At 36.6% G+C, this 11855-nt stretch overlaps 2 protein-coding genes across 9 annotated transcripts; both read right to left on the bottom strand.

Moving 5' to 3' along the window:
• On the bottom strand, positions 247-2160 carry LOC109849331. The gene is made up of 3 exons (XM_020419153.1): positions 1382-2160; positions 1086-1284; positions 247-320 (listed from the first exon to the last, which is right to left on the bottom strand). The coding sequence occupies exons 1-3, from the start codon at positions 1769-1771 to the stop codon at positions 262-264; spliced, it is 648 nt and encodes a 215-aa protein (XP_020274742.1). The 5' UTR covers positions 1772-2160; the 3' UTR covers positions 247-261.
• LOC109849330 (mRNA-decapping enzyme-like protein) lies at positions 3413-9950 on the bottom strand. 8 transcript variants are annotated; one of them, XM_020419145.1, is made up of 11 exons: positions 9854-9950; positions 9620-9806; positions 9437-9543; positions 8849-8968; positions 8716-8756; positions 8582-8631; positions 7817-7961; positions 6577-6633; positions 6042-6161; positions 4703-4796; positions 3413-3573 (listed from the first exon to the last, which is right to left on the bottom strand). In XM_020419145.1, exons 1-10 carry the CDS (start codon positions 9887-9889, stop codon positions 4745-4747), a joined length of 915 nt encoding a protein of 304 aa, XP_020274734.1. In that variant the 5' UTR covers positions 9890-9950; the 3' UTR covers positions 3413-3573; positions 4703-4744. The 8 variants fall into 8 exon arrangements, with proteins under 8 accessions (XP_020274734.1, XP_020274733.1, XP_020274735.1 ...); XM_020419144.1 differs by having other exon boundaries at positions 3413-3561; XM_020419146.1 differs by having other exon boundaries at positions 3413-3561; positions 8849-8965.

Raw genomic sequence — 11855 nt, 5'->3', positions numbered from 1 at the left:
TGTTTCTACAGTAGAATGTATTTTATAAACCCCATAATTGGCTTAATCATGTGTCCATAATTGGCTAAAATGTCCAGAATCATACTCTCACCCCTTATTAGTTGTAAATGAGAGAATTCTACATCATGGCTCTTCGAAGTTAAGGGGGGAAGCTAAAAAATGATCACTAATTGTTTTAAATTTTTATACTTTTTGGTAGTAAATGAGAGTCTTTTACATCATGGCCCTTCGAAGTTAAGGGGAAAAACTAAAAAATAATTGCTAATTGTAGAAAGGGTGATTTTGCTGTATTTGTTGCTGACCAGCTAGAAGTAATTGTGCTGCAATGCAAAATCGAATCACATGAACACATGAAAGAAATCAGGACATCATAAGAAACATTATGTATGATTATATTAGGTATTTAAATGATTTATATATCCCTAAATCCTTATCTTAACGCTTTGTTTGGGAGTTTACTAAGGGAAGGGATGGAAAGTTAAATAATGCAAAGGAAAGGTAGGGAATGGAAGTGAAAAGATAAAATATTGTTTGGGAGTTTAGTAAGGGGAACGGAAGTAAATTTGTTCTACCTTGTTTGGGAGTTCTAATAAAGAGGAGGAAACTGAAGTGAATATGTATAAAGTTACATAAATACCCTTACATATCGAATGGGAGTATATCTTAGCCATTGATTTTAATGTCATAAGGATATAATTGTCTTATTACATTGTAAAATTTTACATTGGTTTTCATTCCATCCTCTACCCCCCAAATTGGAGGGGAGGAAAATGGAATGAAATTTAACCTTCCATTACATCCTCTAACCCCTCAAAAAAACTCCCAAACAATGTGAAATTGAAATTTACCCGAACAAGGTGTCAGATTTTTGGGTAAATTTTATATCTGGAGAAACACTTTTTCCATTCAATCCCACAATTTCTCAAATAAAGATGCAACCAAATAAATCCAGATGAGCTCAAGAAACATTATTACTACATGAATTGTTTTAGTCAACAAATTAGGGGCAAAACAATTTATAGCTGAAATACACACTGATATGTTGCATTTATGCTAGAACCGTGGAACAAATAAGAACAACTCACACATTGATCCATCACGTGTTTGAACAAGTGTAGCACGTAATTGATGAAGAAGCCCATCTTCATCCACCGTGACTGCCGGTTGCCACTCTTTAGCTCCATCGATCGGGGAGACATTAACAGGAGCTGTTATGCTCACTGGGTCACTTCCAACTTGAGTAACAGTTATCGATATTCCAATAGCAGCCGCAGCTTGCATAACCTACAAGACCAAAGAAACAAATAAAAGCTACATACTTCAAGAACAACAAATCACCGTATCTTTATAGTTTATACCATACAAATATACTCCAACTAACCTGAATATGGCTTGTTTCAATCTTATCAAGTAGCGGGTTCATCAGAACCGAAGAAAACCACTGTCTAATTCTATCCTCCCACTGTCTAATCTGAGGATACACACCCAAATTCTCAAAAGCCTCAACTGCTTGTTCCATTGACATTGGAGAAGGAAGGTCTCCTTCTCCTTTCTTCGGTGGCGTGGTATACTTCTGATGGGAACCAGGGGACATTCTCACAGGCCTCAATGGAGTGCTTCGAGCTGTGCCTGAAGCAGTAGCTGAGCTGCCAACCGATCCAGGGCTAGCAATGCCAAAGCCCCTAATGGTTGATTGAGGTGTTGTGATCACAGACTTAGTTGCTGATTCAGTGAACTTCTCATCGACATCAGCTAAGTATTGTTCTAACATTTCTTACGTTAGTATCCCCTTTGCACTGCCTGAGCTCTGCCTCGACCACGGAGAAGCCCGAGTAGGAGAAGTTGAAACTGGTGATATTGGGGTTTTCTTAGCACTATTGGAGCTCTGGTAATCCAACCCAATTCTTGACTGGCGAGAAGGGGTAGACCCGAAACCCGGTTTTCGAATCGGAACCAGAGTCTCCAAGGTTCGCTGAGGAGTAATGGGTTTTGATTTGGGTTGTTTCTTCGATTGCTCAGCCTCAGCATTTTCAGTTGCTTTTGGGTTCAGCCCAAGTAATCCAAGTTGCCGTTGAGTTAAAAGATTATCCTTTTCCACGGGTTTCTTCGTAATGGATGCAGCAATAGCCAGTGCCTTCTTCGTTTTACGCAGCGATAAAGCTCAAACGGGTTTCTTCGTAATGGATGCAGCAATAGCCAGTGCCTTCTTCGTTTTACGCAGCGATAAAGCTCAAATCAGAGCCGATAGTGACAGCACAAGCAGCAACGTGATCAAACCTTGCAAGCATTTGGAGATTAAAACTGTAGAAAAACAGTGGGGAATTTTCACAAACACTTCGTGGGCATCTTTAAAAAGACACAGTTTTCACTCTGAGCAGTACTTACAAGCTGTAGAGAGAGGAACATGAATTTGGGTCAAGTTGTAGACCAACTGCTTCTCCCTGAAAAAAGAAAGATATCAAAGTTTTACAAAAAGAACCCCGAAAAAAGTTGGGTTTTTAGAGTGGGACCTGGAGCTTAGAAGGTGGAGAGAGAAACCGGCGATTACGGCAGCGGCGGAGGAGAAGAGGAGGGCGGAGGTGGAGGGCTGGAGGCTGCAGGCGGTCAGAGCAACGGAGAACTTATGGTTTTGGTAGACTGAGAACTTGGGTTTTTTTGAAGAGGAAGACGAAGGGCTCTGCTGTGATGCCAATATTTTTTTTGTGGGTTGTTTCTGCAAATGGATCGCAGAGTTCAGGTTAGAGGTTGGCGCTTGAACTCGGCTTTTTTTTGTGGGTTGTTTCTGCAAATGGATCGCAGAGTTCAGGTTAGAGGTTGGCGCTTGAACTCGGCCATCGTCATATTTGTGCCAAAGATTCCTTTAAGCCTTGCTTCTTCTTCTTCTTCTTTTATTTTTATTTTTATTTTTATTTTTTTTGCTTTATTTGGTTTTTTTCTGTAAAGTATGTTGATGGCTGATGTTCAGGTTATGCTTTTGTTGGAAGGCTTCAAAATTCCATGTCTAAATTAAGGGGGAAATATCAACTGTTATATCCTAGCTTGTGGTGATTGACGACGACGATTTGTCCGCTCCCCATCCTGTTATAACTGTTATATAAACTTTTGGATATGAGACTTTTTAAGTTCTGTTCGCATCCCTATTGTAAATTTTTTATATTTTAATATTTTTTCAATGAATAGGTCACCTTGCCTTCTTTTTCTCTTAAAAAAAACGGGAAGAGGATAAAATCCATATTAAACCCTATAGTTTTTATCTAACTTGTACTTGAAAATAGTTTAGGCCATACAAGTACGTGAATAAATTTAAAACGTAATAGATCTCAACATTTAAGATAACCTTAGGCATCTGAAATAAGAAAGGAAAATAATAAAGGGAAAGGACAGACCATACAAAAAAATCTGAATGCAGTACCTTGATAGCAGCAAAACATCAGCTGCTGGAGGATTCAGGTCCAATGCAATACCAAAGTAGAACATGGCCTTAGCATGCATATTAAGCCTCTTGTGAATCTTCCCCATCAACGCATAGATGCTGCTCTCACATGTAGTGAACTCTTTTACCTGCTCCAAATGCTTCAATGTCGTATATAAATATCATAGGACAAAGCTCCAATATAACAAAGAACCAATATATGGTTGGATATTTTCTTCATAATTAACTAAAGTAACAATTTTCAGGTTAATTACTTATAAACATTAGCATTTTCAATATTAAGTTTTGTATTGGTAAATCATGTTCCTGAATGCATAAAAAAAAGTATCACCAAAAGAAATCAATACATTTATGACAACCAAATTCCAAGGTTACTAATTTGGTCCACAGTGATCAATTTTATTGAACAAATAATCTTTAATTGTAGCTGTACTCATAGTTTGTCCACATATTATCTAAATTATCAAACAAATATGTGCACTGGATATCAATCGGAAACTGTCCATGTATAAGTCCTATATATTTTAATCTACAAACTCCATAGAAGCCTCAAGACTATTTGAGTGGTACTTGAACCCATCAAAATGTTAAAATGCAATTTGCTACGAGTATTCACATTGGAAAAACAATGGTGTCTTGTCACCGCAGACATGCATGTTATTCAGATCGTGCAATTTTCAGAACTTATAGCAAAAGGAGATTGTAGTTCCCAACTTGAGGTTGACATAACACACGTGAAGGTACTGATGATAAATTGCAAAAGGTGCAGAATATGATAAAAGTGGTAGGAAATCTTCAATTATACTCCCCAGTCCCCACATCCATTTCTGTTGCAGCAACTATCAAACTGCAAGATGAAAAGCAAAAAAAATGTAGCATTGTAACAATCAGACAATAAAATCTTGTTTAAAGATACTTTATCCCGATTTACACCTAGTAAAGCCCTTCTCTTTCCATGATTTTATGTCTTATGATGATGCCTGCCTTCCTGCAGGTACTGGTTTTTACACTAAGGAAGAAGTGCTCTGATGCGTGTCATCAACTCCATAAGAAGAACATGGCAATAAGGACACATTACAGGCATTATAATGCAGTTCTAAAGACTGGACGTTCGGTTCCTTTTCAAAGGAAACAGCGCCAAGAGAATGCATCAATAAGCATCAGTACTTCAATAAGTAGACTGCGGAAAATACATATCCTCGTTTCTGTATAATTTTCCTCTTCGATTGTTATGCGGTTAGAGCATGTAAAAGGGATGCTGGACTGTACCTGCGGTATACTTCATTACTGAAATTGAATATCCTCACTATATCAAGGGAGGGTGGCTTTGTTCCAAAATAGGTACTGCACACATGACCTGAACCTGCAAAGTAAAAGACATAGTCAACATAATTTTCCAATAATATCTCAATATCAAAACATAGACACAAAATTCTATGTTATGAAACAATGAATTTTAATTTTTTGGCATATATAAACCTAATACATTTTATAGGTTTGCGGATCAAAGCTATCATAGAAACTAAACCACATAACTGATAACAAGTTTATTCATATATAGCAGCTCATAAACACTCAATGTTCTACATGAAGCCTATCTTCCAATGGTTAGGGAGGGCTGTAATTAGTATTGGTCTATTAAGATCAACATGTTGGACCAGTGAGTTTAACTTGAACACTGTTTGCTATTATGATGAGAAGTTTGAGTGAAGGAAATGCATGCTCACCAACTAAGCAACTGAATGATCTAAGTAAACATGTCGATGACCACTGGCAACAGGATTTTTATAAATTTAGCTCTCATTTATTTTTTATTGGATAGTACTTGCATATCGAAGAACTATATTGGATCCTTTGAAATATCATAGATAACATTATTATTCTAACTATTTAGTCTTTTTCTTACAACCATCATAATGTAGTTTTACATATTAGCTGGTTGGTATATATGAATGACATGTTTTGAACACAGATATTCAATAAGCCATTATCCGAAAAATCCATACAATTGTTTACAATTCCAAAATTGATGCTGGACAGGATGAAGTTGTAACATGTATGTGAAAACACACTTACGCATGCACATATGCATACACCAGAACTTGAATGAGCATACGCAGACACATCCTACCTACTAAACTACATAAGTATACATATGGCTAGCGCTTTAGAGTCTCCAAAGACGAATGAAGTTTGTTCCAACCTAAGTTGCATGGAAACGGGTAGGGGTACATGTACCGGTAGGGGTGCAGGTAACACGCGCACGCGTGCACACACTATATATATATATATATATTGTGAGGAACAGGGTGCTTAGGCATACCCAATTCACCCAAAATAGGCATACCCAATTTCAACAACACACGCATATTGTCAAGGTGGCCATTATGAGGAACAGGGTGCTTAGGCATACCAAATTCACCCAAAATAGGCTTAAGGCGTCAATATTCAATAGGAGCGCGTAGATGCCATATTGTGATGCCTCAGAGCTGCCTCCGCCAAGGTAGAAGCCGAGATTGCTTTTTAAACAGCATGATAGTATAAAACAAATGCCCTATTGTATACAGGAAAACTGTAATGAAATAATGCAAGAGAATAGAAGTCATACTCATGGCCGCATAGTGTATGAGCATAAGCAAATCTCGAGTCTAGTTGCACTGCATGCAGAAAATTTTTCATTGTAGTTTCATGATCTTTCAACAAACTATAGCAATTTCCCATGGCACACCTACATCACCATTTAGCAAATAAATCATGAATCCATAATAAAAAGTGTACAGCAGAACACAACAGATAGAGAAAAACATATAAGGAGAACCAAGTGTAAACATCAACACTTCTAGGAACAACCACATTGAAATATTAATGAGAAACAAGCATAACTGCAGCAAGGAGAAGTGTGCTATGTACACGATTTAAAACTCTCACTTAAATTCAACATTTTTTGTCAAAAAAATCCAATTATGTAAGAAATAAGGTAATCATAATCCATTTTGATTACTTTTATTGAAATTTTATTAAGCAAAAGAAAATTACAGGGACGCATATGAAATTCATGGAGTTGTCCATCATAACATATGAAGTTCATGGAGGTTGCAGCAAAATGAAATACCTATACAGTCTACTACATATTAACGCTATACCTTTTAGCAGCAGATAAGCTAGACTTTGGAGGAACCTTAGAGAATGCACTTAGTATCCTTCACCATCAAAACCAATTAAGACGAATATCACCAAGTAATAAATATAACAAAGTATGTAATTTGTTAACCCATGACTACGTTTTAGTTTATAAACAACCAAGTCAGCATAAAAGGGAAAAACAAAATGTTTAGCAGCAACAATATGGCTGACAAATATATAGATTGCAATAATAAATAAAGAGCAGTGAAATGGAAAACTCAAGTCACAACAACACAAAGTTTAAGATGATCAGCTAGGTCGTACCTGAATGTGATTGACAATATCAGCGGCTGCCACCCTTGACCCTTCCTCATGCTGTCTCAATATCCATTGGTATACTTTTTCATGCAGAAATACAGAGCTTCTTTCAGAATGTATTAAGCTTGTTATAGCAGTTCAATATACATTACTAAGAGATGCATTATAGCGAACATTCCCAAAAAGACTACAAAAATGGAATCCTGGTATTGAATCTATTGATAATGGTTTACAATCACGATTTAGTATTGACAGATGGACTTTAAGGCAGTTTTAGCGGTTTCAGATAAATATTATCAAATTATTAGCATCAATAGATGAAAAACCAAAATTTCTAAAATAACCAAATACCTTCTTATGTTTTCCAATTTTCAATTAAAATTAAATTGAGACAAAATCTTGTGGAATCCAACAGCAAAAATTTCTAAGTTGATTTGGCAATTTGATTATTAATCTAAGAATCTAAGATACGTTATGTCCTGGAGATGTTAACAAAATGCCCCAATCTAATACTGACTGTTGAGTTTTCAAGAATATCGCTGTCGTCACATTCCCTCCACGGGCTCCATCGAGAAATCACCATAGGTAGTTGCTACATTTTCATCTGGTGTAAATCCTTTAACTAAAGAGAATGTAAACCGCACAGATGCCTTCAGACATGAAGCCATGTTATGTATGTGAGAAATGTCATGAACAAATTGTACGAAATTAGATGCTTTACAGAACATGATTTGATTATGAGATTAGATGCTTTGCCAAGTTATCTGTCGGTTACAGACATTCTTTTGAAAAGTCCACTAAATGATGGAAGCTTTGCTCTTAAAAATACGAAAACAATATAATTATTAGCACATCATTTAAGTATCAAATTTTATGACAAAGGATACTGGAAATGCATGTGTTGTACATGAGGTGTAAGTTTTTGAACCACTAAGTACTGACCTCTGGAAAAGAGCTGCAACAGCTTCACATTCTTGTTGGTTGTAAAACCATATACCATTAACTTCTTGAGCTGCATTCCGGTACAACAAGTATGGAGGTTGGATTTCATACTCAAAATCTCCCAAGATATCCTCCACCAAATTTTCTGTGTCGCAAAATGAGTCAGCTAAAAATATGTACGTACCTACACCTCTATTCATGTGTAAAGTTGCATATATGAGCTGCTGTCAATCTGATGCATCAAACAACTAAGGTTTTGAGAAGATGTCCATGGCTTGGATTCATGCCATGGCCTGTCGCATACTTGAAACCCCACAGAACCGTGATTTGGATACACTACTTCTAGCGACACCATAATACAAGAATTCATCAACAACAAATATATTTGCAGCTGCAATCTGTCAAAAACAGCTATACCAGGTGTGCCTCATGTTTTTAACATAATATGACATATTTGACTGCTCTATGATCTGATTGCTGAAGCTAAGCATACTTAAAAGTCAAGATAGCTTCTTTCATGTGTAAAGGCTAACGAAGTCAATAAATGTCAATGGCAAACATCACAATTAGACTCTTTGAAAGTAAAGAGTAGCATGACCATGTGAATTAGACATAACATATGACTACCCGTGCTTTTCACCTCCTTAATCCGTTCGATCTACTCGCATCCTACCACTATTGCTACTGGCTTACACATTAACCTCCATTTACCCATAGCCAAAACATCAAATTAATCAAACAAATAAAAGGGGGGAAATTACACAACTGCGTTCCTTCTGTTCATAACAATGAACTGGAATCTCGGCTGCGTGTTTCTGCATAAATCACAATTGAAAAAATATTAAAAAAATACCTCAAGAAATCAAACGAAGAAGTTCAAATTCCTTAGATCTAGTTACCTTTTAACAACAAACAAAGATCCCTCAACATCCTTACGACTCTAAGGTCACAAATCCACACCAAAACCCTAATCAGAGATCACGAAAACAAAAACAAAACAAAAAAAATCATCAAATATGATCAAAATCATACCCACTGATTGAGCTCAATGTTGAATTCGTAGAAAGTAACGTGAGCAGCCGTGATCAGGATCTCCTCCACATGGGGATCGATCCTCTGAAGAACAGTCAGATTCAGGACTTTGGTGCTCTGCTGATCGAGGTTCAGATTAGGGCAAAATTAGAACAAAATAAGAGGACTGAAGAACTAAAAGGGGATAGCGTGAATTAAGCAGAACTAACGCTTAGAGTTAGGTTTTTGTATAGAGGAGTGAAGACGAAGAAGAAATACCTTCCTGAATGCATTCATGAAATTAACCAATGACAAACCAGATAACCAATCTCCAACAGAAGGCCAAGAAAATATGATACCTAAAGACAAAAAACATGACAAAACAACCGTAGGGAACCAAAAATTCCTTAAAATAAAAAAACAAAATATTAATTCGCAATCAACTAACGCATTCATTCATCTAGCAAACTAAATAATAAGTAGTAGCAAAAAGAAGGTCAAAACCACAATAGCTAAATTCGCAGCATATTCATGTGCAGATATAAGCTATTATTTATCTGATGAAACATATGCTATGCTGAATAAGCCGAAAATAAACAGAAAATGAACCTGCAATCTGAAATCGGCGTCATCGAACTTCATCTTCTCTAGAATAGAGAGGCAAAACTCCACCGACTTCTCAAGGATCACCAAAACCAACGACTCTCCGCTCTCCGCTGCTCAAAAACATCGACCAATTAGCCCTAAAAAATCACAACAAAACTTCCAATTCCATCAAAACAAAAGCAAAACCTGAAATCGAGAGAGAAGAGCCGACGAGCAATTTGGCGGCGAAGATGACTGCATCGATCTGAGACGCGCTACACGATTCCAACCCTAGCCGGGCTTCGGAATCGAGGATCGCAAGGAATCGAAAGAGACCGGACTTGATCGGAGCGGAGCGGAAGCGGTGAGCGAAATCGCGAGGGGGACTGCGATCCTTGAAGAGGTCTAAGAGATTGGGAAATCGCGATGGGGACTGCGATCCTTGAAGAGGTCTAAGAGATTGGAGATCTCTTCCATGGCGATGGAGAGATCAGTTCATGAGACGAGTCGGCGAATCGGAGAGGCGATGACGTGGGGTTGAGGGGGGAGAAAAGGGGATGACGTTGGTTTGGGGGAAAATAAATGAGAAAAAAACGAAAATCGAAAAAACACATCAGTACCCAAACACTCACTTTTGGTAATTAAATTTGGTGGAAGGCTATTTTGGGGAGGGTAAAGTTTTTTTGGAACTCCCTCTTTTAAAGGGTAGATAGATAGATAGATTAACAAAAAATATAATTACTAATTATGATTGAGTCATATATACATAAAAATTATGCAATATTTCATCACTATTTAAACCAAAATAATTACCTTTAAGGTAGAGTCATATATACATAAAAATTATGCAATATTTCATCACTATTTAAACCAAAATAATTACCTTTAAGGTATAGTAGAGTCCATTTAACAGAACATACGGATTTCATCACTATTTAAACCAAAATAATTACCTTTAAGGTATAGTAGAGTCCATTTAACAGAACATACGGAGGGAAAAACTCAGTGCATATATCAAATTATTCAACTCAAAGAAATGAAGTAAACCCAAACACAATAGTAGTTTAATAATATTCAACAGATATCAATAAAAATACGTTACAAAATGCTAGAATTGTAAGAGAAAAATCATAGAAATAAAATAAAAAATTTAATTTACCTTTACTCCTCCAATCAATATCGGACAACTAACAACAACAATCAACAATCAATCAATCATCAATACCAAAAATAAATATAATCCATCAAACAATCAAACTGAGAATATGAATCAGAAATTACAAGAAGGTAATAAGAATAACCAATATCCATACTAACAATTGGAAGAAAACCCATTCGTTGTTCCATCAAAATTGCAGCAAAAGGTATTTATAGAATCATAAAACGGAAGGGGAGGGCAGGTGAGAGGTAGAGGGAAACTGACGGAAGTCTGAACGTCGAAATAATTTAGAGACGGGGAGAGGGAGAGGGGCAGAAGAAAGCAAGGAGAGGGGAAGGAGAGAGGTCGGATCCGTTTGGGCGTTTTCAAAGAGAGAGGGAGAGGGGAAGGGGAGAGGTCGGATCGGTGTTGAGAAACGGAAGAAGCAGAGAGATGAAGAGGCGGTTGCGAAGGGGAGCGGCAGGGGAAAGGGTATATTTTAGATTATATAGGATAAAATTAGAATTACAAAATTTGAAGAGGGCAATTTGGGTATGCAAAAGTTATGACAATGGTTTTCTCTTTTAGAAGTAGTATAGATTTGAGAAATTTAAGAGATGTACTAAATATATATTTTTCTGCAGAAAACTACATCACTTGTATAATCTTTAACTGTGATTTTGAGATAGCAAATTAAATCCAAATTTAAGCAAACTAGTTCCAAACGAAAGCTATATGTATCTAGTTTCTAAAACAGAAAGCTATTCTTAAAAAGAGTTTGTATAGAGAAAGATATGTTCTTTTTACTAAGAACATGTCCTGCAGAAAAACGATTGCACATGTATAATGTTTAACTGAAGATTTGGGATAACAAACGAACTCTAAACTGAACCAAACTTATGTCAATTGAAAGATGTGTGAATCTAGTTTTCAAAACTGAAAACCATTTCTAAAAAATAATTTTCCTAGAGAAAGATATGCTTATTTTACTAACAAAAGTCCTGACTAATTTTCCCGCTCGTTTTGTGGAGCTGTGTTGCTCCATTTTGAGATGTGTTCGCGGAGTTTTGAGCCGCTTGATGTTACACGTATAATCATGAATATGTTGTGTTACGCATTTGAGAATCCTAAGGGGATTATGATGAGTTTTGAATTGATCATATTCGAAATTAGATATCGTTCATACACATGTTGGATGTCGTTGATGAGCACAGCTCAGTACTATATGGAATAGTACGTCGACATAGCAGATATACACAGTTTATACATATGTCGGATATCGTTAATAGGCTCAGCTCAGTACTA

The sequence above is a fragment of the Asparagus officinalis genome, chromosome 7 (assembly GCF_001876935.1).
Source record: "Asparagus officinalis chromosome 7, Aspof.V1, whole genome shotgun sequence".
Lineage (NCBI taxonomy): Eukaryota > Viridiplantae > Streptophyta > Magnoliopsida > Asparagales > Asparagaceae > Asparagus > Asparagus officinalis.
Note: the sequence above shows the minus strand (reverse complement) of the source record. Positions and strands in the feature narration are given on the sequence as shown.

What these genes read in the sequence shown, in the direction of transcription:
- LOC109849331 (XM_020419153.1), bottom strand. Translation starts at nt 1,771, where the DNA reads ATGTTAGAACAATACTTAGCTGATGTCGATGAGAAGTTCACTGAATCA. An exon ending in TTGAAACAAGCCATATTCAG is followed by an intron (nt 1,285 to 1,381) that starts GTTAGTTGGAGT and finishes TTGGTCTTGTAG; the next exon opens with GTTATGCAAGCTGCGGCTGC. An exon ending in AACACGTGATGGATCAATGT is followed by an intron (nt 321 to 1,085) that starts GTGAGTTGTTCT and finishes TTTGCATTGCAG; the next exon opens with CACAATTACTTCTAGCTGGT.
- LOC109849330 (XM_020419145.1), bottom strand. Translation starts at nt 9,889, where the DNA reads ATGGAAGAGATCTCCAATCTCTTAGACCTCTTCAAG. An exon ending in TCTTTGTTTGTTGTTAAAAG is followed by an intron (nt 8,632 to 8,715) that starts GTAACTAGATCT and finishes TGATTTATGCAG; the next exon opens with AAACACGCAGCCGAGATTCC. An exon ending in TATGAACAGAAGGAACGCAG is followed by an intron (nt 7,962 to 8,581) that starts TTGTGTAATTTC and finishes TTTGCGACACAG; the next exon opens with AAAATTTGGTGGAGGATATC.